The sequence below is a fragment of the Salvia splendens genome, chromosome 4, assembly GCF_004379255.2.
Source record: "Salvia splendens isolate huo1 chromosome 4, SspV2, whole genome shotgun sequence".
NCBI lineage: Eukaryota > Viridiplantae > Streptophyta > Magnoliopsida > Lamiales > Lamiaceae > Salvia > Salvia splendens.
In genome coordinates, this window is record NC_056035.1 from 2,253,185 (window position 1) to 2,275,591 (window position 22,407).

General features: G+C 34.5%; 4 protein-coding genes across 5 annotated transcripts; 1 reads left to right on the forward strand and 3 right to left on the reverse strand.

Annotated features, from left to right (window-relative positions):
- Positions 1-8,773: 8,773 nt before the first annotated feature.
- LOC121800063 (ankyrin repeat-containing protein NPR4-like) lies at positions 8,774-9,936 on the reverse strand. Its single transcript, XM_042199621.1, has 2 exons — positions 9,478-9,936; positions 8,774-9,394 (listed from the first exon to the last, which is right to left on the reverse strand). The coding sequence occupies exons 1-2, from the start codon at positions 9,934-9,936 to the stop codon at positions 8,774-8,776; spliced, it is 1,080 nt and encodes a 359-aa protein (XP_042055555.1).
- Positions 8,786-11,142, reverse strand: LOC121800385 (serine/threonine-protein phosphatase 6 regulatory ankyrin repeat subunit C-like). Its single transcript, XM_042199956.1, has 6 exons — positions 11,052-11,142; positions 10,473-10,961; positions 10,259-10,408; positions 9,997-10,195; positions 9,478-9,911; positions 8,786-9,394 (listed from the first exon to the last, which is right to left on the reverse strand). The coding sequence occupies exons 1-4, from the start codon at positions 11,062-11,064 to the stop codon at positions 10,128-10,130; spliced, it is 720 nt and encodes a 239-aa protein (XP_042055890.1). The 5' UTR covers positions 11,065-11,142; the 3' UTR covers positions 8,786-9,394; positions 9,478-9,911; positions 9,997-10,127.
- Positions 11,143-13,045: 1,903 nt separating this feature from the next.
- Positions 13,046-16,008, reverse strand: LOC121799420. 2 transcript variants are annotated; one of them, XM_042198778.1, is made up of 7 exons: positions 15,635-16,008; positions 14,873-15,355; positions 14,632-14,781; positions 14,496-14,555; positions 14,366-14,428; positions 13,850-14,277; positions 13,046-13,773 (listed from the first exon to the last, which is right to left on the reverse strand). In XM_042198778.1, exons 1-7 carry the CDS (start codon positions 16,002-16,004, stop codon positions 13,159-13,161), a joined length of 2,169 nt encoding a protein of 722 aa, XP_042054712.1. In that variant the 5' UTR covers positions 16,005-16,008; the 3' UTR covers positions 13,046-13,158. The 2 variants fall into 2 exon arrangements, with proteins under 2 accessions (XP_042054712.1, XP_042054713.1); XM_042198779.1 differs by lacking the exon at positions 14,496-14,555 and having other exon boundaries at positions 14,366-14,434.
- Positions 16,009-20,585: 4,577 nt separating this feature from the next.
- LOC121801411 (probable rRNA-processing protein EBP2 homolog) lies at positions 20,586-22,262 on the forward strand. The gene is made up of 2 exons (XM_042200893.1): positions 20,586-20,756; positions 21,227-22,262. Exon 2 carries the CDS (start codon positions 21,241-21,243, stop codon positions 22,111-22,113), a length of 873 nt encoding a protein of 290 aa, XP_042056827.1. The 5' UTR covers positions 20,586-20,756; positions 21,227-21,240; the 3' UTR covers positions 22,114-22,262.
- The last annotated feature ends 145 nt before the right edge of the window (positions 22,263-22,407 follow it).

The following is a 22,407-nucleotide window of genomic DNA, read 5'->3' on the forward strand; positions in this document are numbered from 1 at the left end:
AAACGGACCCTTATGGAATTTTATTTAATCATCTTGCAACAGTAATATTTTCCAGACTGTATGTGACTCACTTGATTTTGAACAAGATTTGATGATTATTGAAATCTACCTAATGGAATGTAAAAGGAATTTCACTTTCTCTTTTAACATAAATCGGATCTCAAATTTCACCAATTTATAGTCAAATAAATTCAATTGCCATAACTTCATTCTAGGTGCGTGTTTTGTCTTGTTTTTTCGGGTTGGTACATGGAATGCCGTTTTTGAGCCCCACTATTACTTTTTATTAAATTTTGTTTAATTTGAATATCAATATCATATAAAATTAGGACATTCTACAAGATTTATAGAGGCCTAATTGAAAATTTGAGTTTGATTCAATTTGGGAATGTAAAATGATGTCAAGAAATAAAAATTAGTGTCTCAGTTGATTGCATTTGTTATCGCGATTAGCCTAGAGGCTAGAAGATAAACAATGAAATTTAAAAACTAGATATTTATACAATTACATTATAAAAATAACTAAATTTATTTTATATCTTTATAGAAGTGAGTGACCAAGTAGTTGATGAAATCAACAATGTTAATGCAAGCAATAAATTCAGTTGACAATGTTTACCTAAGAATGAGAAATGGAATCGAAAATCTTCCTACAACGACCAAAAATGTAGTAAGAAATTAAAATTCCCCACCCTATGAATCTATCATAAAAAACGATAAAAATAGCTATCCTATATTCCTATATGGTGTAATTGGCTTTGACTATATTCCAATTTCTTGGTTCGAAGTTGAATTAAGCTCAATTTACACATTTTTTAATTATTCGATCAGAGTTTGACTCGTGTTGAATGATGTGTAAACACAAAATTAGCGTCTTAATTATGTGAGTTTAACAATTATTTTGAATTTACAGTTAGGCCCAATGTGTATTGTTCTCTCTCTCAATTAATTACCTTATAAATGATGAACCATGAAATTTACCAAGTACTATATATTTATGCAATTGAAACACACCTAAAAATATCCATTTTTTATATCTTTATAGGAGTGACCAAGTAGTTGTTTCATTATCGGAATGATAAATGAATTAATTAAGAAATATAAGTTTATTCTAAGAAATTTAAAAATAATTCCCACTCAATGAATCTATCATACTGATCCTATCATTTCAAAGCTACGGATAAGAGAAATTTGTTTGCCTTACAAAATGTGTGGTGTGACGTAATTTGCTTTTGACTTTGGAATAATACTAATTCTCCCCTTTACCAAAACAATTAATTATAGTTCGCTTATTTGTGTCTCTCCCCTTTACCAAAACAATTAGCAAGTCAATGATTTTTCTTGTCTTCATGGATTACTTGTAGGAAAATTGTAGTAGTACAATATGCTCCTTATTAATGTAAGGAGACAATTGAATTAAGCCATGATTCATGAAAACTGTTTGTGAATTTTATATGCTGATCCTTGAATTGAGTAGCTTAATTAGTACTCCCTCCGTCCCCTAATAGGAGTCGCTATTTGACCGGGCACGAGTTTTAAGAAATGTAGAGAAAAGTTGGTTGAAAAAGTTAGTGGAATGTGTGACCCATATTTTTATATTGGTTTTATAATAAAATGTGAGTGTATTTTATTTGATGGTAAAACCGAATAAAAATATCAATGTCGAAGTTTGAAGCAATATGCAAGTGTGTGGGCCCATACCTCCCATAATTTGATTTAAAATTTTTAAAAATGATTTCATGCTAGAACTTTGACCGCATAATTTAATTTTTTCTGATTCCCAAGTCTTTAAGATAATATCAAGAAAGTATAACTACTACTAGTATTTTTTTTAAAGATTTATTAATTTGTAGGAGTATAAATGAGTTTGATTTATATTTCAATCTGAAAAGAAACTTTAACCGAATAAATTATCAAATATTTTCTTAAATCTAATCGTAAAATGTTTGGCTCCGTCAGACCGTCACTATATGTAAACGGTAAACCGATGTTCTTTAGTAACTCGGCCAAGATGCAGTGAAGAACACTAATAATTGGACATATGAAACTTCATGTTATATTATATATACACACAGTTACACACACATGTGTCGTGTTTCTCTATTAGTATTGTTGTTTTTTTGTTGATATTGTAATTGGCTAAAGTGAAAGTGGTAAAGGTTTCCTTTACAAAAAAGAATGGCAGGGGATGATGATCAGAATGCAACCCATGCTAGTGGACATCCTATTCTAAATCTGTTTTTGAAATTATAATAAAATTAATCACAAATGTTCAATAGCAAAAAGTCTTCTAGATGAAAGAGAATTTAGGGGTAACGCACATTTGCTAGAGGAGGCAAATTGGTCATGTGTTCAAATGTTGGGAAAAAAATTCATTCAATGAAATAAATTTAGTATACTATATAGTACTTGTATTTAATATTTTTGTAAACTGGCCAAAATTTTTAAAATTATAATTACATAATTGAAAGGAAAGAGAAGACAAGTAGGCAACACCCTTATATAGTGCCGTATTTGAACTCTTTTTAGTTTAAATATGAGTGGTATTTTATTAGTATATATATGGAATATATTATATAGAATGTGAGTCTCTAAGCTTTTCAAGTAACCTAAACAAGAATTGAATATTTTCCACTCTGGACAAATTTTAAAATTAGGACAAGACAAAAGCCTTATAAATAGCCGTATTTTAAGTCATTTTAGTTATAATAAGAATAATATAAATAATAAAAAATAAGACATATATAATAATTACTATTATAATTATTTTGTTATAATTGTATCCTAATTAGTTCCAACAACAAGCCGACACTATAAGAAGCAAAACTCTTGCCACTTAGTGCGCTAAATATTTTGTACTGTGATTTCATAATTTAGCTTAATCAAGTCGTAATACTTATTCAATTCGGCTTGGATTTATTGGACTTTGGATCAAATCATATTTATTTATTTTTCAAAATTTGATTTCTCAGTTAAATTCGGTTCACTGTTTCTTTAAATAAAAAACAAATAACCTGAATCATACTGTTTAATACTCCATAATAGAATTAATTTTGGATTTAATTAGGAAATTCATATTTTTTTCAGAATTTTTAAAATATTTCGGATTGTCAAGTTCTTTCAGTTCAGATTTAGTTATAGACTTATAATACATGTTTTGGTATTTAAATAATTCAACTATTCAGATTTTCAGATCAATTCAGATTAGATAAAAATCCAATCCTAAATCCGAATATGCACCCTTTAAATTTCCTAATGACGTGTTCATTTAATTTGCCGGGTCAATTGAGTCGCGGAGGATGAAAAATGGTACCAATAGAGACAAAGTCACAAGACCAACAAATTCTATGTCTGTCCTTTGAAAAATTGTAGATACAAAATAAATAAATAAATAATATTAGTCATCAATTTCATAGTACTTAATTACGCATGTTAAATTCTTCAATTCACGATTGACATCATATCATATCTTTTATTTTATATTATACGCAACAACATATACGCTCTCCAAATTTATTAAAGTATAGGACTATAGGAGTACTTCAAAAGTCTATAAAAGTGCCCTTTTCAATAAAAATATTCGAAGCTTAGTGGTGTCTTTAGTTTTACACAAACTAAAGATTGTTGAATTTAATAAATGTTTACAAATTTGTAGTTTATTCAAACATTTTAAGTTTACAAGGTATGAGAATATTAAAATAAAGTTTATCCATAGTACATACATTTTTAGACTTAATATCGGTAATGATGCTGATTAGAAAGTACAGAAAAAATCATTTAATTAATTCATCAAAAAATTGTAGACTATAAAGGTGATTAATTAAATAAAGAACTTTTCTCAGCATTATAATTTGTGGCGTTCAATTCATATGGGAATACATCTTAGTAATAAATACGTGCTTAATTAGAGGTCGAGTAATTATCGACAGATATATTTACATAATGGACACGTGAAAATGAGTTAGAATTATTGTTCCACTTTGTATTTTTTTTCTATTTTTAGCACGTAAATTTCACCTTCCACTAACTCATTATACTCATATTTTATTAAAAAAATAATATATAAAAGTAAAACTTATTTTTCACTAATTTTTTTACTTTCTTTTATTTACATTTTAAAAAATTTGTGACTAGTCAAATGTAGATAAACTTAGTGAGATTTTGAAAAAAATAAGAATAAGACTAATTTTAGTGAATAGATCAAAATGGAAAAGTAAAATTATATTTTGTGGATGAATGATATAGTAGTAGTATTTTTTTTGGAGAGAGGAAGAGAAAGAATCAAGAAGTGGATTTTGGGTATAGTTAGACTAGTTATAGTATTTTGGATCTCTTTAATTATGTTTAATTCAAAAGAAATATAGGTTGGTTATAGTATTTTGGATCTCTTTAATTATGTTTAATTCAAAAGAAATATAGGTTGATTTTATCACTAAATAATACTATACTCCATTGTTTGTATTGTATCTAATAAATAAATTATTGGAATAATTAATGCGAAATTTAATTCCCGCGTCGGACCGCAGCTGCATCCGCTCAAGAATTAGTCAGAAAAATAATACTCCTAAAACAAATGCGAAATACGTATTTTACTACCATGTTTGAACTTATATATCATTTGTGTTTTAAATTTTCACCGTAATATAATTTTTGTTCATCTTTCCATTTCAATTTATTTTACCTTGTATATAATAAAGTTGTGGAAAAACTAATTATGATTAGTTAATTTTATTATTTTTAATCTTATAATCCAAAGTACGTACTCTACAGTCTACATGCATTTAAATACACCAATCAACATCAAATTTACACAAATTGAAAGAAAAGGGAGGATGATAAGAAGTTGAAATCATTTCAATTAATTTGTAATAGTACAAAATATAATAAATCAATATTCAATTCGAGTTGTCAAACTCAATATGTAGTTATAAATTTCAAACTTAAGTAGCTATTAAATTATCGATTTGACGGACTAAGTCTGAATCAATCGATTATCAAAATCAATTTAAAACGTGAAAATAAAACCTTGCTATGACGAATTCAGAAACTAATGCTCCATGTGTCTAAGACCAAGTTTTTTTTTTATTTATAAGAGACACAACTATCTGAATTAACTCCTCTACATTAGTATAAATTGTTTAAATTAACTCTTTCAAACGCGTCAAAATTGCTTGAAATAGCTTCTTGATACGAGTCAAAATTGTTTGCTTTAGTTCATCGGCCTTAGTAAAAAAATGTGTGAATTACCTTTTAGATATAAGCAACAAAAAAGATTGTAGCTCCTCAAAATGACTCAAACACTACCTAATTAGCCCTGCGATACAAGTTTAAACTGTCTAAAAAAACTCCGTGATACAATCCTACACTATCAATAAAAAACAAAAAAAACTCATTGATACGAACTTAAATTATCAATTAGGAAAATGTACCCAAGGAAGCTAATACAACGTAGGCAATCACTACTTAAATGCATAATTAGAGATAAAAACAAGGAGTTTACTATAAGAATAGTGTAGTTCATTATAAAGACATTTTAATTCATAACATGGATTTTAAAACACGAAGTGAACCAAAATGTCATTATAGTGGAAGGTTTATAGTTCTGTTCACTATAATGGCGTTGTAGTTCACTATAAGTGTTATAGGTCACTATAAAAACGTCTAGTTAATAACTCTGATTATAAAACACAGAATAAAATAAAATACCCTTATAATGAACTCTGTGTTTTCAAAATCCATCCAATTTCAACCTTTAATTTTTTGATCTTATAATTGAGAATCATACTCTAATTATACATTAAGATTTAATCATACATTTGATCACTTTTAACTCTTCATCATTCTTTTATTATAGTTAAAAGTTTTATAGTACTACTAGTAGTACTGATTTAATTTCTATTTATATAAATATTGGCTATTCGGGCCTCCTTGTCAGTTTAATTTAACTCTTTTTCTCCAACATATACAGATAAACCCATATATTTGTTTTATTTATTTCGGCCCATACACTTAAAATGTTGAGCCCATTTAGATGAACTAAAAGAACACATGTTGCAACCTGAGAATAAGATTTTTTGTCAATGAGTAAAAGATGCAAGAAATAGAATGACCTTCTTATTAATTACATAGGTGATTGATAAGTGATAACTATTCAAAGATGGACACAAATTTGCATTTGCCTAGAGTAGTGCAACATGTTTGGTTCTCAATGTTGATAACACCGAATTTATCTAGATATTACAGTAGAGTTGCCTGAATGATGTAGTAAAAATATTTAAATATTTATAATAGAAATATTTGAAATTATAATAAAATTGCCAAGATTTTTATATAAAAAATCTAAATATATAAAAATAAGAATATTCTAGAATAGAAAACAAGACCTGTATATATATATTTTTAACCTATGGTAGATAAGTTCACATATTGAGAAATATGTTCTCTTAAATATTTGTTACGAATCAATTAAATCGGTCATTCAATAAATTTCTTTTAAGTAAACTCAATTACTGATGTTAGGTATATACTCTATACATGTTTTCAGTCTATTCAAATTTCTTTTAAGTAAACTCAATTACTGATATTAGGTATATACTCTATACATGTTTTCAGTCTATTCAAATTATCTATGTTTTTTTATTGTAATTTTCAATGATCAAGTAAGAAAACTCCTTCGTAATGGTTTTTAGGCAACAATTACTTATTCAGTGTATTTGTCATTTTCGGAGTTGTGTCGCTCTTCGCTTCAATGACGTCCATATTGGTATTCCTCTCCATATTGAGGTCCGTTTACTTTGAATGCGACTTCATATACGCACTACCTACACGGTTGTGGTATTACTTTTTCTATCAATTTTATCTTCAGTGATAGCATTTAGGTTGTAGTTTACATAGAATTTGGGGATAATAGTGCATGGGCTCTCCTCGTTATATGTGCACTAGCTCGTATACCGATGTCTTCTTTTGTCCTTCTCCATTTCTGGCTTATCCGGGACGTCTTCTACTCCACCTATGGTGATATCTTCTTTTGTCCTTCTCCATTTCCGGCTTATCCGGGATGTCTTCTGCTCCACCTATGGTCGGGTAGTCGTTCATTTCTTTGATATCGTCATTCTAAGACATTAACACATTGCATTCAAATATTTATAAGCACTAATTGTTGCAAAAATAGAAAGATATCTTTTGTCTATGCTCATTATTTGTTCTTAGAAATCAAACGAATACGTCAATTATAGTTTTTAATGTTGAGTTACAAACTCATCTCACATCATCGAAAAATGAAGAAAGTTGGAAACAATCTATAAGTGTTGTCCAATCACAATTAGTTTGAGGCCCTGATGAAAAACTTCGGTTTGAGTCGGGCCTAAAAGACTCAGGTTAGATTCGGACGCTGGATGACCCAATGGTCGGGCAAAAAATGACCCATGTTCAAGTTGGGACCAAGATGACTCAGGTTAGAGTTGGGCCTGAAATGACTTGATATATCGATTGTTTTCTCGATGCATGTCTCGGTTTGAGGGTGAGGTACGTTGGGTTGCAAAATCATCGAGAATGAAGGAAGTTGGAAGCAATATATAAGTGATGTTCAATTCCAATTAGTTTGAGGTTTTTGAGAGTAACCCATAAACAAATCTGTGTGTGCGTTAATCCAAAGCGGACAATATTAAACTTATGTTCCGTCAATGATCCTAACACGTAACTTACAATTTAAATACTTTGAGAGAAATTTTGAATTATGTGAGTTATTGCATGTGAATTAATATTGCATAATGAACATTGCATGCGATCTTTAAGGGTGTTAATTAGTTAATAAAATAGAGGCCCTAATTCATTTACTTAATTATTTTCTTCCCAAGTTTGCCATATATGTCTTGGTCCTTTATGTTTTTTCTAGAAATTTAATTTGCTTTGAATTAGTTATTAAATAAATAATTTATTTATCTGTTGTTGATCTGATAGTATTTAGGATTATACTATTAATTAATATCCATAGATGAATGTGATACTCTTGCTCGACATAGGTATTATAATTTAATCATACACTTGCAAATTGCAATCTAATTTATAGTTGGATAAAAAGTTGATCATATCTCAAACTAAATAACCAGCAACGCCAATAGCAAGTGCTTACCACAAAATAACACGGCCGTAAGCGGTCAAGAAGACGACAATGGGAAACTGGGATAAACAATAAATACAACATCATAAACAAAATGAGATTATACATGCAACTTGATCATGTTTTATACTACATTGGTTTCTAGTTAATGATATCTGAAATGTATGCTGTTAGGGAGATTTACTAAATGTGAACAATTGGATATCCTGAAAGGCGTGAAACACTTTCATATCAAATCAATTTGGTGGTTCTACCAATATTTGATTGGATACAATTAAGGTTTGTAGAAGATTCGTATGTTGATTTTTTCGATCATCCTTTGAACCAGAAAAATGATCAATAAGAAGAGGCAGAAAAAGAAACGTCGCGTCTCTTCGTTTTCATAACTGTTTTGAACAGTTTTTGGCGATGAATTTTCTGTACAGCAACTTTAATTAGTCCTTTAATGGAATTTTCTGTACAGCTCGACCCCAGCCAGGGGCTCTGCCCCTTGGACCCCGCTACTCGGGGGCGCTGCCCCCGAACCCCAGTCTAATCATAATGAATTCAAACAAGCGTGCACTATGCACTTCCAAACTTATATGATGTCTTATTATGATAATATTGATCAATCAAGTTAATCCAATTACACTAAAATAACCAACATATGCTAGGTTAGGGAAATGTACGAGTACGATTGCTTCGCTTCCCGAAGACACCACGACCATAAGTGGAAGAAATGACATCCCTAAGAAGTGGGAACTGCGATAGCACGAATGAAGAAATAGGGAGACAAGTAAGTGCACCCACCGGCAACAGAACCCACGCCTTCTTCCTCCCAAACACTAGATACAACGTTGAACTAAAGGCTATCATCATAAACAAGATTGAAAGGAAAAGCGTGACTAGACCAATGGATAGTCGTTTGGGCAACGCATACAGAAAGTCATGCTCGGCATAGCGCGAAGTGAGGATGGACAAGAACATCAAGAGGGAAGTAGATGATGTGAAGAGTGAAACTGCATCAGAAACTGCAAATATTGTGAATGCACTTGATTCATAGAGGATCGGATAACCAGAATCCGATTGGTTGCCACCCGGAACTGTGATAGCCGCAGCAAACACAACAGTAACAATCAATGCTGCAGCAATACTACATGAGTTAGCTGTATCTTTCATCCATGTCTCTCCATCTATTTTCAGTTCTCTATGTTCTTCTGTAAATATCATTTCAGCCGTTTCGCCACTATAGTTTTGTAGTCCCCTCGTATAGGAACTAACAAACTTACTAGCCTCCTGTTAGTCACAATAAAACAAATTTTTATGATTAAACTTAGTTTCCTTGTTTATATCATACGCATTATAACTATGAATATTACCTGAAACCATTGTATTTCACGTTGCATTTGGAGAGCTGCACCCGAGACTAAATTGAGCTTGTGAAAAGGTGCCAAACGCGCCGCCAAGTGAAGGATAGAGTTTCCATCATTGTCGATTGCATTTGCGTACTGGTATCTACACATACTGGTCATATACATGAGATTAAATACGTTCTCACAACGGTTCTTGATGGCCAAGTGGAGAAAGTTCTGATCTAAAGAATTCCGAAAATGAACTGCAAGAGGAAATGTCTCTACAATTTCTAGGACAACATCATGGCTTCCTGATTCGGCTGCTGTAAGCATGGTTTCCGCGCAAATAGCTGCTGCATCATTGTAGTCTAACGATTCCATATGTTTGCACAAGCTTTTCACAAGCTCTACTATTTGCTCACGCATCAATTTCTTTTCGTGAAACCTATTAATGCCCGGCACTGAAATAGCAACGATCAAAAACATTTCGTGTATAGAGATTATAGCTTACTTACATGAGTAGTAGTAAGATTTAGTACTTATTACCTAAGTATTTGATAACTTGACAAAGAGTTGAGTGCAGTTTGAGGACAAGTTCGCGCCACGTTGAAGGCTCTACATCAAGATCATATTTTAAGAAACAGAAGAGTGAAGTTAATTTTGGTTGTGAACATGACTCACTTGCCTAAACTAGTTTGATTCTCAACGTCGAATGATTGCGACTTCACATCCATCTTCAAAACACCTTCAATTTCATGCAAACCTCAGAAACAGAACTGCCAAAATACAGAGTTAGTTAAGTACTCACACCAGTATATGAAACGTTTCCAAAAACCGAGATGATCGTCGCCATCAAATGCTGTGGCCTTGACTGCTATCTTACTCAAAACTCTACCAACAGACTTCGGTTTCATACATTCCAGATCGGGGTACTTGCCAACCAAATCCAACGCCATATCTGATGATCATATATATAAACATCAGCTGATTTGTTCATATACATATCTTGATGAACTACTCACCGAAAAAGTCAGACTCAATCATCGAAAGAAGGAGCCATACGCCTCCTTCCCCAGCAAAGGGATTGGTGTGATGTTTGTCGTTCGTATTGGAAATCAGCAACTGAAGAATTTTCCTATGACCGTATTCAGCTGCAAAGTGATGAGGGAATCTATTGTCATGGTTTGAAAGGTGGACCAAGTTAGGACATCTTGTGACAAGTATCACTGCAGCTTCGTAGTTCCCGGCCGCTGCAGCAACGTGCAGCGGATTATTTCCTGACGAATCTGTTAAGGCTAAAGATGAGTCATCCGGGATGAAATCCAGGAGGTTATACACAAAGCTTTCCGAATTCCCTGCGGCCACGGCCACGTGGAGGGGAGTCTCTGAGTAGTAGCCGAGCCTCGCATGCACGCCGCGGTCGCCGTCTTGATCAAGAAATTGTCTAGCCGCATCCCATTCTCCTGTTAATGCAGCTCTGTAAAATGCCATATCCTTGTGCCACTCCTTTCCTGTTCATATCCATTAATAACTATGATTTGTTAATTTTCTTTATATATATATATATATATATATATATCAAAGTTTGGCCGCGTTGTTACCTTGGTAAGCCATGGCGACGGAAGGCGGAGGAGGAGGGCTCGCTGCAACGTCAACTGGAGGACTGGATTGTGGAAAGGTCGACGAGCTAGCCATTCCTTGCACGTTACCTGTGAATGAAGCCACTTTCCTTATATATATACTATATGTTTGAAAAAAAAAATTTTATTTTATTTTCATGAATGTTCTGGCACAATATCTATCCTACATATAAAATAAAAATGGATCAGTTAAATAATTAAACTAATTAATGTCAATTTGAGGCCAGGGTATATGCCAGCTATATAAATCAGGTGTTCCTCAAACGTGGTGAAGGGTCACTTTTGAGATATCAATAAAGGAAAAAAGTTTAGCTAGTTGAAGGAAGCAAAAATTGTTGAGTTACAAACTCGTCACACATCGGATGAGTGAAGGAAGTTGGAAGGTGTATATAATTCCTGTCCAACCCCAATTAGTTTGAGGCCTTTTGGGAGTGACCCAAAAACAAATCCGTGCGGGCTTGACCCAAAGCGGACAATATCAAACTAATGTTGCAGTCGACGATCCTAGCAAGTGGTATCAGAGCCCAGGTGGCTATGGGTTGTGCCTGGATGAGCCCCGGTTAGGGTCGGGCCCTGAAGGACTTGGGTTAGAGTCGGGCCCAGGATGACCCAGGGGCCAGGGCTGGAACGACCCATGTTCGTGTCAACTGCGTTCCCGATTTTGTCTCGGTTTGAGGGGAGGTTTGTTGGGGGTACAAACTCATCCCACATCGGATGAGTGAGGGAAGTTGGAAGGTGTATATAATTCCTGTCCAACCCCAATTAGTTTGAGGCCTTTTGGGAGTGACCCAAAAACAAATCCGTGCGGGCTTGACCCAAAGCGGACAATATCAAACTAATGTTGCAGTCGACGATCCTAACAAGTGGTATCAGAGCCCAGGTGGCTATGGGTTGTGCCTGGATGAGCCCCGGTTAGGGTCGGGCCCTGAAGAACTTGGGTTAGAGTCGGGCCCAGGATGACCCAGGGGCCAGGGCTGGAATGACCCATGTTCGTGTCGACTGCGTTCCCGATGTGGTCTCGGTTTGAGGGGAAGTTTGTTGGGGTACAAACTCATCCCACATCGGATGAGTGAGGGAAGTTGGAAGGTGTATATAATTCATGTCCAACCCCAATTAGTTTGAGGCCTTTTGGGAGTGACCCAAAAACAAATCCGTGCGGGCTTGACTCAAAGCGGACAATATCAAACTAATGTTGCAGTCGACGATCCTAACAAGTGGTATCAGAGCCCAGGTGGCTATGGGTTGTGCCTGGATGAGCCCGGTTAGGGTCGGGCCCTGAAGGACTCGGGTTAGAGTCGAGCCCAGGATGACCCAGGGGCCAGGGCTGGAACGACCCATGTTCGTGTCGACTGCGTTCCCGATGTGGTCTCGGTTTGAGGGGAGGTTTGTTGAGTTACAAACCCGTCCCACATCGGATGAGTGAGGGAAGTTGGAAGGTGTATATAATTCCTGTCCAACCCCAATTAGTTTGAGGCCTTTTGGGAGTGACCCAAAAACAAATCCGTGCGGGCTTGACCCAAAGCGGATAATATCAAACTAATGTTGCAGTCGACGATCCTAGCAAAAATTTGATGAACAATTATTTAGTCAATCAAAATTGGGGATTATTTTTCCTTTTATTTCAGTTTATAGTTAAAAGAATCAATAATTTTATAAATATAGTACTCCATATTTACTATTTTATCGATATAATATATAATTTTAAAAAGTCTAATAAAACAAACCCTAACAATTATAGCCCCCCATTAATATCCAATACTTAGATTCCAAGAACTGCAATATCTTGGAAATGAATATAGTTGCTTACAGATTAAACAAATAATGAGACGTGAATTAAACGAAAATGTTGCTTTCATAAAAACGGGCCAAAAAATGCGAGGATGAAAATCAGAAATGGGCCAAAAAACTAAATTACTATCATACAGACAATACCTAGAAAAAATAGTTTGACAAATGGGCCAAAATGAATCAATATAGATATTAATATATGATGTTCAATTAAGTGGTCGAGTCCAGACATGAAAATAAAAACGAATAAGACAAATAATTAGGATAGGTAGAAGTGATGTTAGGGAAATGGACGATCACTCTGCTTGCCGAAAATGCCACGGCCATATGTGGAAGAAATGACATCCCTAAGAAGTGGATACTGCAGCAGCACAAATGAAGAAATGGGCAAACAAGTTAGTGCACCCATAGGAAACAATACCCACGCTTTCTTCCGCCCAAACACTAGATACACCGTCGAACTAAAGGCAATCATCATGAATAGGATGGAGACAAACAGGGTGAATAGGCCGATGCATAGTCGCTTAGGCAAAGCGTATAAAAAATCTTCTTCTGCATATCGCGATGTGTGGATGGACAAGAACATCAAGAGCGAAGTGGAGGAGGTGAAGAGCGAAACTGCATCTGAAACTGCAAATACTGTAAACGCAGTTGAATTGTGGAATACGGGATAACCAGAGTCTGGTTTGTTGCCACCGGGAACTGTGATCGCTGCAGCAAACACAACGGTGGCTATCAATGTTGCTGCTATAGTACATGAGCTTGCCGTATCTTTCATCCATTTCTCTCCTTCTATTTTTAGCCTTTTGTGTTCTTTTGTAAATATCATCTTAGCTGTTTCCCCACTACTGTTTTTTTGTTCCTTGATATGAGGAGAAAGAAACTTACTAGCTTCCTGTTTAAACACCAGAAAACCATGAGTAATAAACTTGCAAGTTTTGTATAGATTTTATGTATAAATATGAATATACCTGAAACCATTGTATTTCACGCTGCATTTGGAGAGCTGCGCCCGATACTAAATTGAGCTTGTGAGTGGGTGCCAAACATGCGGCCAAGTGAAGGATAGAGTTACCAGAATTATCGATTTTATTTGAGTAGTCATATGTTCTGCTTTGATACAAGAGATTGAACACTTTCTCACAGCGGTTCTTGACGGCCAAGTGGATAAAACTCTGATAAGAAGAATCCGTAAAATAAATTGCAAGAGGAAAAATCTCAACAATTTCTTCAACAACATCGCGATTTCCTGTTTCAGCTGCGGCAAGAATGGTGTCTTGGCAAATACGTGATGCAGTATCGTAGTCTAACGATTCCATGTGTTTGCATAAGCATTTCACAAGCTTGAGTGCTTTCTCGCGTAGCATTATCTTTTCATGATACTTATTAAAGCGAGACGCTGGAAATAGGATGATAAAAAAACATGTCATGCAATATAAATTGCAGTTCTCAATTCAATAAGTAGTAGTAGTAGTAGTATTTATTACCCAAGTATTTGATAACTCCACCAGGGTGCAATTTCAGAACAAGTTTGTGCCACCATGGAAGCTCTGTATCTAAAGAAGTCAGATAATCAAAACCATATTAGATTGTAAGAAGTGGACATGAATGACTTGCCTAGAATAGTTTGTTTCTCAATGTCAAATGATTTTGGCTTCATATCCATCTTCAAAGTACCTTCAATTTTAAGAATGACTCATCAAAAACAATTGGCCATGAACATGCCAAAATATGGAGTGTTAGTACTACTTACACCAGTATATGAGACGTTTCCAAAAGCTGAGTTGATCGTCGATACAGAATACTGTGGCCTTCTCTGCTATGTTAACCAAAACTGTACAAATAGTCTTAGGATTCACCGTGACCATGTAAGGATACTTGTTAACCAATTCCAATGCTATATCTGCTCATGTGTGTAAATATAATTAGTACTCCTAATACTTAGTTCATTTTGTTTGAAAGACTGACATATTATTTATACATATATCACTCACCGAAAAAGTCAGCACAAATCATCAATTCTAGAAGCACACATCCTCCATCACCAGCAAATGGATTCGTGGGAAGATTATCGTAGGTTTTGGAAATGAACAACTGAAGAATTTCCCTATGACCAAAATCAGCTGCTGAGTGATGGGGGAATCTGTTATCAATGTTTGAATGGTAGAGCAAGTTAGGATATCTGGTGACGAGTATCTCCGCGGCCTGGTAGTTCCCCATCGCTGCAGCAGTGTGCAGTGGATTATCTCCAAACTTATCTCTTAAGGCTAATACAGAGTCATCCGAGATCAAATCCAGCAGCTTCGACAAAAATTCCGGCTTCCTCACAGTGGCGGCGACGTGGATGGCTGTTTCTGAACTGAAGCCCAGTCTCAGTTTGATGGCATTGGGGTCTTGATCCACAAATCTTTTAGCCGTCTGCCAATCACCTCTTAGTGCACTTCTATACAATGCCGTGTCCTCACGCCACTCTTTTCCTATTTTTATTACCACATCACTATCAATACATGACTAATTCCTAATACACAACTGCATGAAAATCTGTTTTTGAAAATATGAAGACCATTTTTAGATCGTTTACCAAGGTCATTTTAGTCACTTTTTGGTTCACTATCTATATACTATAATCTAAAATGACCTGCATATTTTTAAAAATATGAACCAAGTGTTGTCAAATAATGATAATTCTACATTATTTTGATCATATTTTTACTGTTGTTGATTTAAAAGATGTAAAATAAAATGACGGGTCTCACCTTTATAAGAGACGGTGGCGAAAGGCGGGGGAGGTGGAGGTGAAGGCGGAGGCAGTCGGGTTTCAGAGAAGTTATATTTGAGCTTCAACCACATGGCCCTTGCGCAACGCAATTTAACAACAGTTTTAATAACTTCATCGCTGAGCGCTCCAAGAATCCATCCCTTGATCAGCCAATCGTTCCGCCTCCACGCGCCATCGCGGTTTTCTGGTGGGGGAGGTGTGTCATCGATGAATTCCATCAAGTCCTGGCTTTGGAGAAGGCACAGCATCTGCTCGCTCCATGTCTCGTAGTTGTATCGGTTATTCACGTCACGGCCGAGCTTCACGGACACGAAGCTCGCCACGTTAGCTGCTGCCAAGGTAACCATATGTTCTCACTATGATTTGAAGCCAACTTAACTTGTTCTACTAACATGTTTTGGTCTATTTATTTTCTTAGATCACAAAGGTTTTTTTAAATAGCATTTCTTACTTTGCTTTTGAATTCTTAATCTGAAGCAAAACTAGACTTTATTCTAACTGTTGGGTCTTTATGTGATGGTATAACTTAAACAACACGTTATACCATAATCTATCAATACAAAATTAATGGGTAATGCTTTACTTTATTTCAAAATCAATACTCCATCGTATGCATTTTTTGTTGAACACAAATTTTAATGTACAATTAGTAAAGTGAAGAGAGATAGATAGAAAAAATAGTTAAAGTATTGTTAATGGAAAATGAGTCTTATTTCATTAGAGAGAATAATTTCTAAAATTAGAAAATGCATACTCTTAGCTTATGGACGGTCTAAAAAGAAAATAATGCATACTCTTGTTTGGCGGATGGAGTGTTATATATGTATAAACTAGATTAAGATATTGACTATTATAAATGGAATTGATGAACTTTAGTTAATTAATGCAACAAAAGAAGGCTAGTGTATAGGCCCATAGCATGTGGAACAATTAGTCTAGTAGAGTGGTTTATGTTTTAGATGCTAGTTAACTTCAATGTTGATTTTGTCACAATAAAACTTAATGGAATTGAGTTAGCAACGGGCGTATCAACATAGATTCTAATATGTGATGTTCAATTAAGTGGTCGAGTCCAGACATGAAAATAAAAACGAATAAGACAAATAATTATGATATCTAGAAGTGATGTTAGGGAAATGGACGATCACTCTGCTTGCCGAAAATGCCACAGCCATAGGTGGAAGAAAACGATATCCCTGAGAAGTGGGTATTGCAGCAACACAAATGAAGAAATGGGCACACAAGTTAGTGCACCCACCGGCAACAGAACCCACGCCTTCTTCCGCCCAAACACTAGCTAGATACAACGTCGAACTAAAGGCAATCATCATGAACAAGATGGAGACGAAAAGGGTGAATAGACCGATGCATAGTCTCTTGTGAACCAAGTATGTGAATGACTGCTGCGACTTCTGAACTATTGTGCGCCACCATGGAGACTCTGTAACTAAAGTAAGTAGTACTGATCAAAACATTATTAGATTGTAAAAATAAGAGTGGAGTGTGGACATGATCAATCACTTGCCTAGACTAGTTTGTTTCTCAATGTCAAATGATTGTGGCTTCATACTCATCTTCGAAAACAATGGCCATAATGGGACGTTTCCAAAAGCTGAGGTGATCATTGATTGTGGCCTTCTCTGCTATCATAACCAAACTTGTGAGGATTCATCCAGACTATATAAGGATACTAGTCAACCAAATCCAAAGCGGTATCTGCTTATATATGTGTATTGTATACTATAGAGTTAGTGATGAGCTCAAAAAGTTTATCATAGCATATGCTATCTTGATGAATTACTCACCGAAAAAGTCAGAAGCAATCATCAAATGGATTAATGGGAAGATTACCTTGAGTTTTGGAAATCAACAACTGAAGAATTTTCTTATGGCCGAAACATGCTGCTGAGTGATGGGGGAATCTGTTATCATCGTTTGAAAGATAGAGCAACATAGGATATCTGGTGAGCAGAATCTCCGCGGCCTGGTAGGCTAAATTCAAACCCCAAAATGTCATCTTCTTCTTGTTTGTATATAACGTCTAACATTTTTTATCTAGTGGTTTGTTCAGTAACATCTTTTTTTAATGTTTTTTTGGATTGCCAGGTCTTCCTTGATTCCAATTTAAATCTTCATTTGCTATATAACTTAAACAACGCGCATAGAAAATTAATGGATAATGCTTTATTTTATTTTATACTAATTAATAGTAGTATTGCATAATAAATTGGAATTTCCGGTTAATACGGCATTGCTCCTTCCGAAACTGTAAATATAGGTATTAACAAAAAGGCCGCAAATCTAGGTCAGCCTTGTATAATTGTTTATGTATCAGGTAAGCTTTTGTAGGTCAATGCTCTAACATCCGGCTCACATGCAAACTCTATATCTATTTATCCATATAATCTCATTTATTTTTTCATTTTAATTCATACATCAAAACTAATTTAATTTTATGGAGTACTACTAAATATTGTCCAATTTTGCAATTTTGGTCTGTCCGTAAAAAATTATCCCATTTACTTCTTTCTATTTTAAGTAAATAGACCACACTTTTTATCAACTCTTTACCTTCATATTCTATTATAAAATTAATATATAAATGTGCAATCCTCATTCCACTAACTTTTTAAATTTATTTTTCTTCACATTTCTTAAAATCTATGCCGAATCAAACTTGGACAATATTTCATACACAGATGGAGTATTCTTTTTCTTTCTATTTCTTGTTTTATGCATTAGATTTGGTGCCATATACAAATAAGATTATTTTAGTTAACGGAGCTAATACTATACATATTCATATACCTATAATATACCTATAACTATACCTATACCTATACCTATACCTATACCTTATAGTCACTTGCTATTTCCATTCATCATTTATTTTACTATTAATTTTCACATCTACATTATTAAATTGCGTTATTTATGAAGCTTAAAATATACTGTTATTGAAATTTTAAAAACAATATACTTTTTTCGTCTCATAAAAATAAATTATTTAAAATTAACAAAAATTTTAATATTTAATTAATAAAGTAAGAGAGAATGAGAAAATATAATTAAAATTATATAGTGAATGATGAGATCCATCAATGATAAAGTAAAAAAAATATAAAAGAGTTATCATAAATGAATATAGGCTATTTTTATGAGACTGGATAGAAAAAAATACGACCTATTTCGATGGAAGGAGAGAGTAATTGAAAGAAAACATTACGTGGTTAAAATTGAAAAACGAATTTAGAGGTGGGATTTTCGAAACCCCCAAAGGGGAACAACAATTTAAATAAAAACCACTTCATCCGTCCCACAATAATAAGCACTCTTTCATTTTAAGTCCGTCCTACAAGAATATGCACTTTCTAATTTTGGAAACTCTTTTCCCTCTAATGAGGTGAGACTCATTCTCCACTGATAATACTTTTATTATTTTTTCTCTCTACCTCTCTCTTACTTTATTAATTTTGCATTAAAATTCGTGCCGAACCCAAAGTACATATTATTTGGGGATGGAGGGAGTATTTTATATTTTAATTTTCATAATGTTGAAAAAGAAAGAAAAAAGAAATAAATATTACTCCCTGTCGCACAAGAATATGCATTTTTTCCTTTTTAGTCCGTCTCACAAGAATATGCACTTTTCAATACTTTAATTACTTTTTCTCCCTACCTTTCTCTTACTTTTCCAATTTTGCATTAAAACTCGTGCCGAACCCAAAATGCATATTCTTTGGAGACGGAGGGAGTAAAAAATTTCAAACGGTAGTTTCATTCCAACTCATGCGGCTCGGGCCACCTGAAATATGCAGTCAGCGGCCAGCCTTGCTCATCCGCAATAAACTATCCGCGTTCGCTCTTCCTTCCGGCCCCAAAACACCTGTTGTGTATTTTTTATTATCGACAGTTTAGCCTAATTTTGATATATTATATCCATCCTTCAAAAATAATTTTTTTTTATTTAAAATATTAGTCTCTAAAATTATCAATATTTCTCAAAATTTAGTATTTTTATAAACTTTAAAACTGGTTTATACTATCTCCAATCATTTGCGTCAAACTCAAACTCATTTTTGATTATACGCCACATTAAAAAGTCATTTTACTTCAATTATTTACACCAAATTCAAATTTCACTATTTTTGAGTTTTTGTCTCACAATTTTTTTATAGTAACATTATATTTGGTGTTGTTTCACAAAAAACACCAAAAATATGTTTGAGTTTGGTATATGGTTAGAGAAGATTTCTATACCAAAACTCATTTTTGGATGATGGTTGGAGATGGTCTTAAAATATCATAAACTTTATATCCCATGACAGGTCAATCACCATATACGGCTAATTTACATGTAACTATTTTGCACTACTAAATCAAAGTATTTTTTAAGTGGCTTTTTATCCTAATTGGCACGAACTTAAAAAGTGGTCTAAAATATCATAAATATTTCACGGCTGTCCATGTAGAATAAACTTTTTGCCGAAGATATCTTATTTGGACTGAGTTGAGAAACAAAATCTAAAGTTTGTGATATTTTGAATCGATTTTAAAGTTAGTGGAATAAAATTTCGCTAAAGTTGTTTTTAAGACCAATATTCCTTTCTAGTATTTTGATATGCCTTTTAAAAATTAAAATTTTAAATACTCCCTCCGTGTCCAAAGAATATGTACTTTGGATTTATCACGAGTTTTAATACAAAATTGGAAAAGTAAGAGAAATGTAGAGAGAAAAAATAATTAAAGTATTATTAATAGAGAATGGTCCACCTTACTAAAGTGAAAGAAGTTTCATAAATTAGAAAATATATATTCTTATGAAACGGATTAAAAAGAAAAAGAGCCTATATTGTTGTAGGATTCTCTTAGATAAGACTCATTATTTCGAAAGTTTTTTATAAAAATTTAAAGGCCGGATAGTATAATTAAATCAATATCAATTATTCTGAAGCCCAATCAGGGCTTGTCCTACCCACAGTTTAACCCACACAATATAAACTATCATAACCCTATATCTCCAGCGCCGCCTTCATTTCTTCATTTTCTCCGGCGCCGCTACAGTTATTCCTCTTCTCCGTTGCTCCATTTGTGTGCAGGTAAGTTTCTTCCTCTTTCTCCATATTTTCCTATTTTCTAAATACAACAAAGACTCTTCAGTGCAATTTTCAACAATTTTTGCGATTGGGAACAATTTTGAAATTCTTACTCAAAATGAGTTATTCGTGTTGCTCTTATGAATTCCTCGTATGAAGTGGCTTGGAATGATATTTTTGGTAGCTTGTGAAGTGTTGTGGTTGCAGCTACGTTTTTAATTAATGTGTTTAATACACTGATTTCACAACGAAGCTGATAAGTTTTGATGTTTATGATAATCTGGCTGCATATGATAATCTATCTAGCTAGCACCATGAAATAATCTTTATTTGGATTGCTCTCCAGTTGATTTTAGTTTTTTGGTGTATTATAATTGACCTCACTTTGAAACTCTTTGATTTTGCATCATATACAATAAAGTTGTTTACGACTGATTCTGTTCAATGATTGAATTTTGGTTGCTATTTAACAGACCCAGAAAGAACTATGAAGCAAAATGGTGAACTATTGAATGGTACTGAATTTGATATGGAAGACGACGATCCTGTTGTTTCCGAGTCCGAATCTGATTCGGACGAAGATGGGGACGTGAAGTTAAGCGAACCTGCAAAGACTGCTGTATATAACAAAGCTGGCTTGCTCGATAAACTTGGAGATATCTGCTGGCCGGAGAGTGTGGACTGGATACACAAGTTGTCGCTCGATATTGATCAAGATAACGAGGTGAACGTGAATGATGATCTGAACCGGGAGCTAGCTTTCTACACACAGGCACTAGAGGGGGCAAGGCAGGCGTTTACGAAATTCCAGTCGAAGGAGGTGGACCTGCCTTTCCTCAGGCCGTCCGATTACTATGCTGAAATGGTTAAATCGGACACGCACATGGAGAAGGTGAAGAGCCGCATCTTGGCAGAGAAGAGGAAGATGGAGGAGGCCGAGGAGAGGAGGAAGGCTCGGGACAACAAGAAGTTAGCCAAGGAAATACAAGTGCAGAAGCAGAAGGAGAGGGCTAAGCAAAAGAAGGACGACATAGAGTCGGTCAAGAACTGGAGAAAGCAGAGGAAGCAGAGTGGTTTCGCTGCGGATGATAAAGATGGTGACCTGAGCTTAGCGTTTGAAGACGGGAAAGCGTTTCATAGGTCGGGTAAGAAGAGGCCGGGAGTTGCTCCCGGAGATCGGTCTGGGGGTAAGGGCGGTGGGAAGTTTAAGAAGGGATCTGATAAAAAGATGAAGGGCAGAGAACGCAAGGACTCGAAGTATGGATTTGGTGGGAGGAAAGGGATGAAGAAGCAGAACACGGCTGAGACCACCGAGGATTTCAGAGGCTATCGTCAAAGCAATAAGAAACAAAAAGTATGATGATAAATGAGTTGCATTGTATTTGGCTTTCTAGGTACTGTGATGATTATGATGAACTTGTTGTGAGGCTAGTTTAGCTTCTAATTTTTGTGTAAGGCAGTTGAATTCCTACCATTTTGAAACAAGATTATAAGTTTTTGTTGTGACAATCTGTGGTGTTTGTTTTTATCTCTAATCTGGTAATTTTCCTTTTTCATGGTTTCAAACACGAATTAAGTACCACTACTTAAACAATAATAATGATTGTTCCAACTTCCAAGTGAAATGGATGATCGACGTAGTGGAAGAGAAGAC

Coding starts and splice junctions, on each gene's coding strand:
- LOC121800063 (XM_042199621.1), bottom strand. CDS start 9,936: ATGTTTTTGATCGTTGCTATTTCAGTGCCGGGCATTAATAGGTTTCAC. Junction 9,395..9,477: donor GTGAAATACAATGGTTTCAG/GTAATATTCATA, acceptor TGTGACTAACAG/GAGGCTAGTAAGTTTGTTAG.
- LOC121800385 (XM_042199956.1), bottom strand. Junction 10,409..10,472: donor GATTGAGTCTGACTTTTTCG/GTGAGTAGTTCA, acceptor TATGATCATCAG/ATATGGCGTTGGATTTGGTT. Junction 10,196..10,258: donor GAAACGTTTCATATACTGGT/GTGAGTACTTAA, acceptor ATGAAATTGAAG/GTGTTTTGAAGATGGATGTG.
- LOC121799420 (XM_042198778.1), bottom strand. CDS start 16,004: ATGGTTACCTTGGCAGCAGCTAACGTGGCGAGCTTCGTGTCCGTGAAG. Junction 14,429..14,495: donor TGAGAAACAAACTATTCTAG/GCAAGTCATTCA, acceptor CTTTAGATACAG/AGCTTCCATGGTGGCACAAA. Junction 13,774..13,849: donor GTGAAATACAATGGTTTCAG/GTATATTCATAT, acceptor GTGTTTAAACAG/GAAGCTAGTAAGTTTCTTTC.
- LOC121801411 (XM_042200893.1), top strand. CDS start 21,241: ATGAAGCAAAATGGTGAACTATTGAATGGTACTGAATTTGATATGGAA.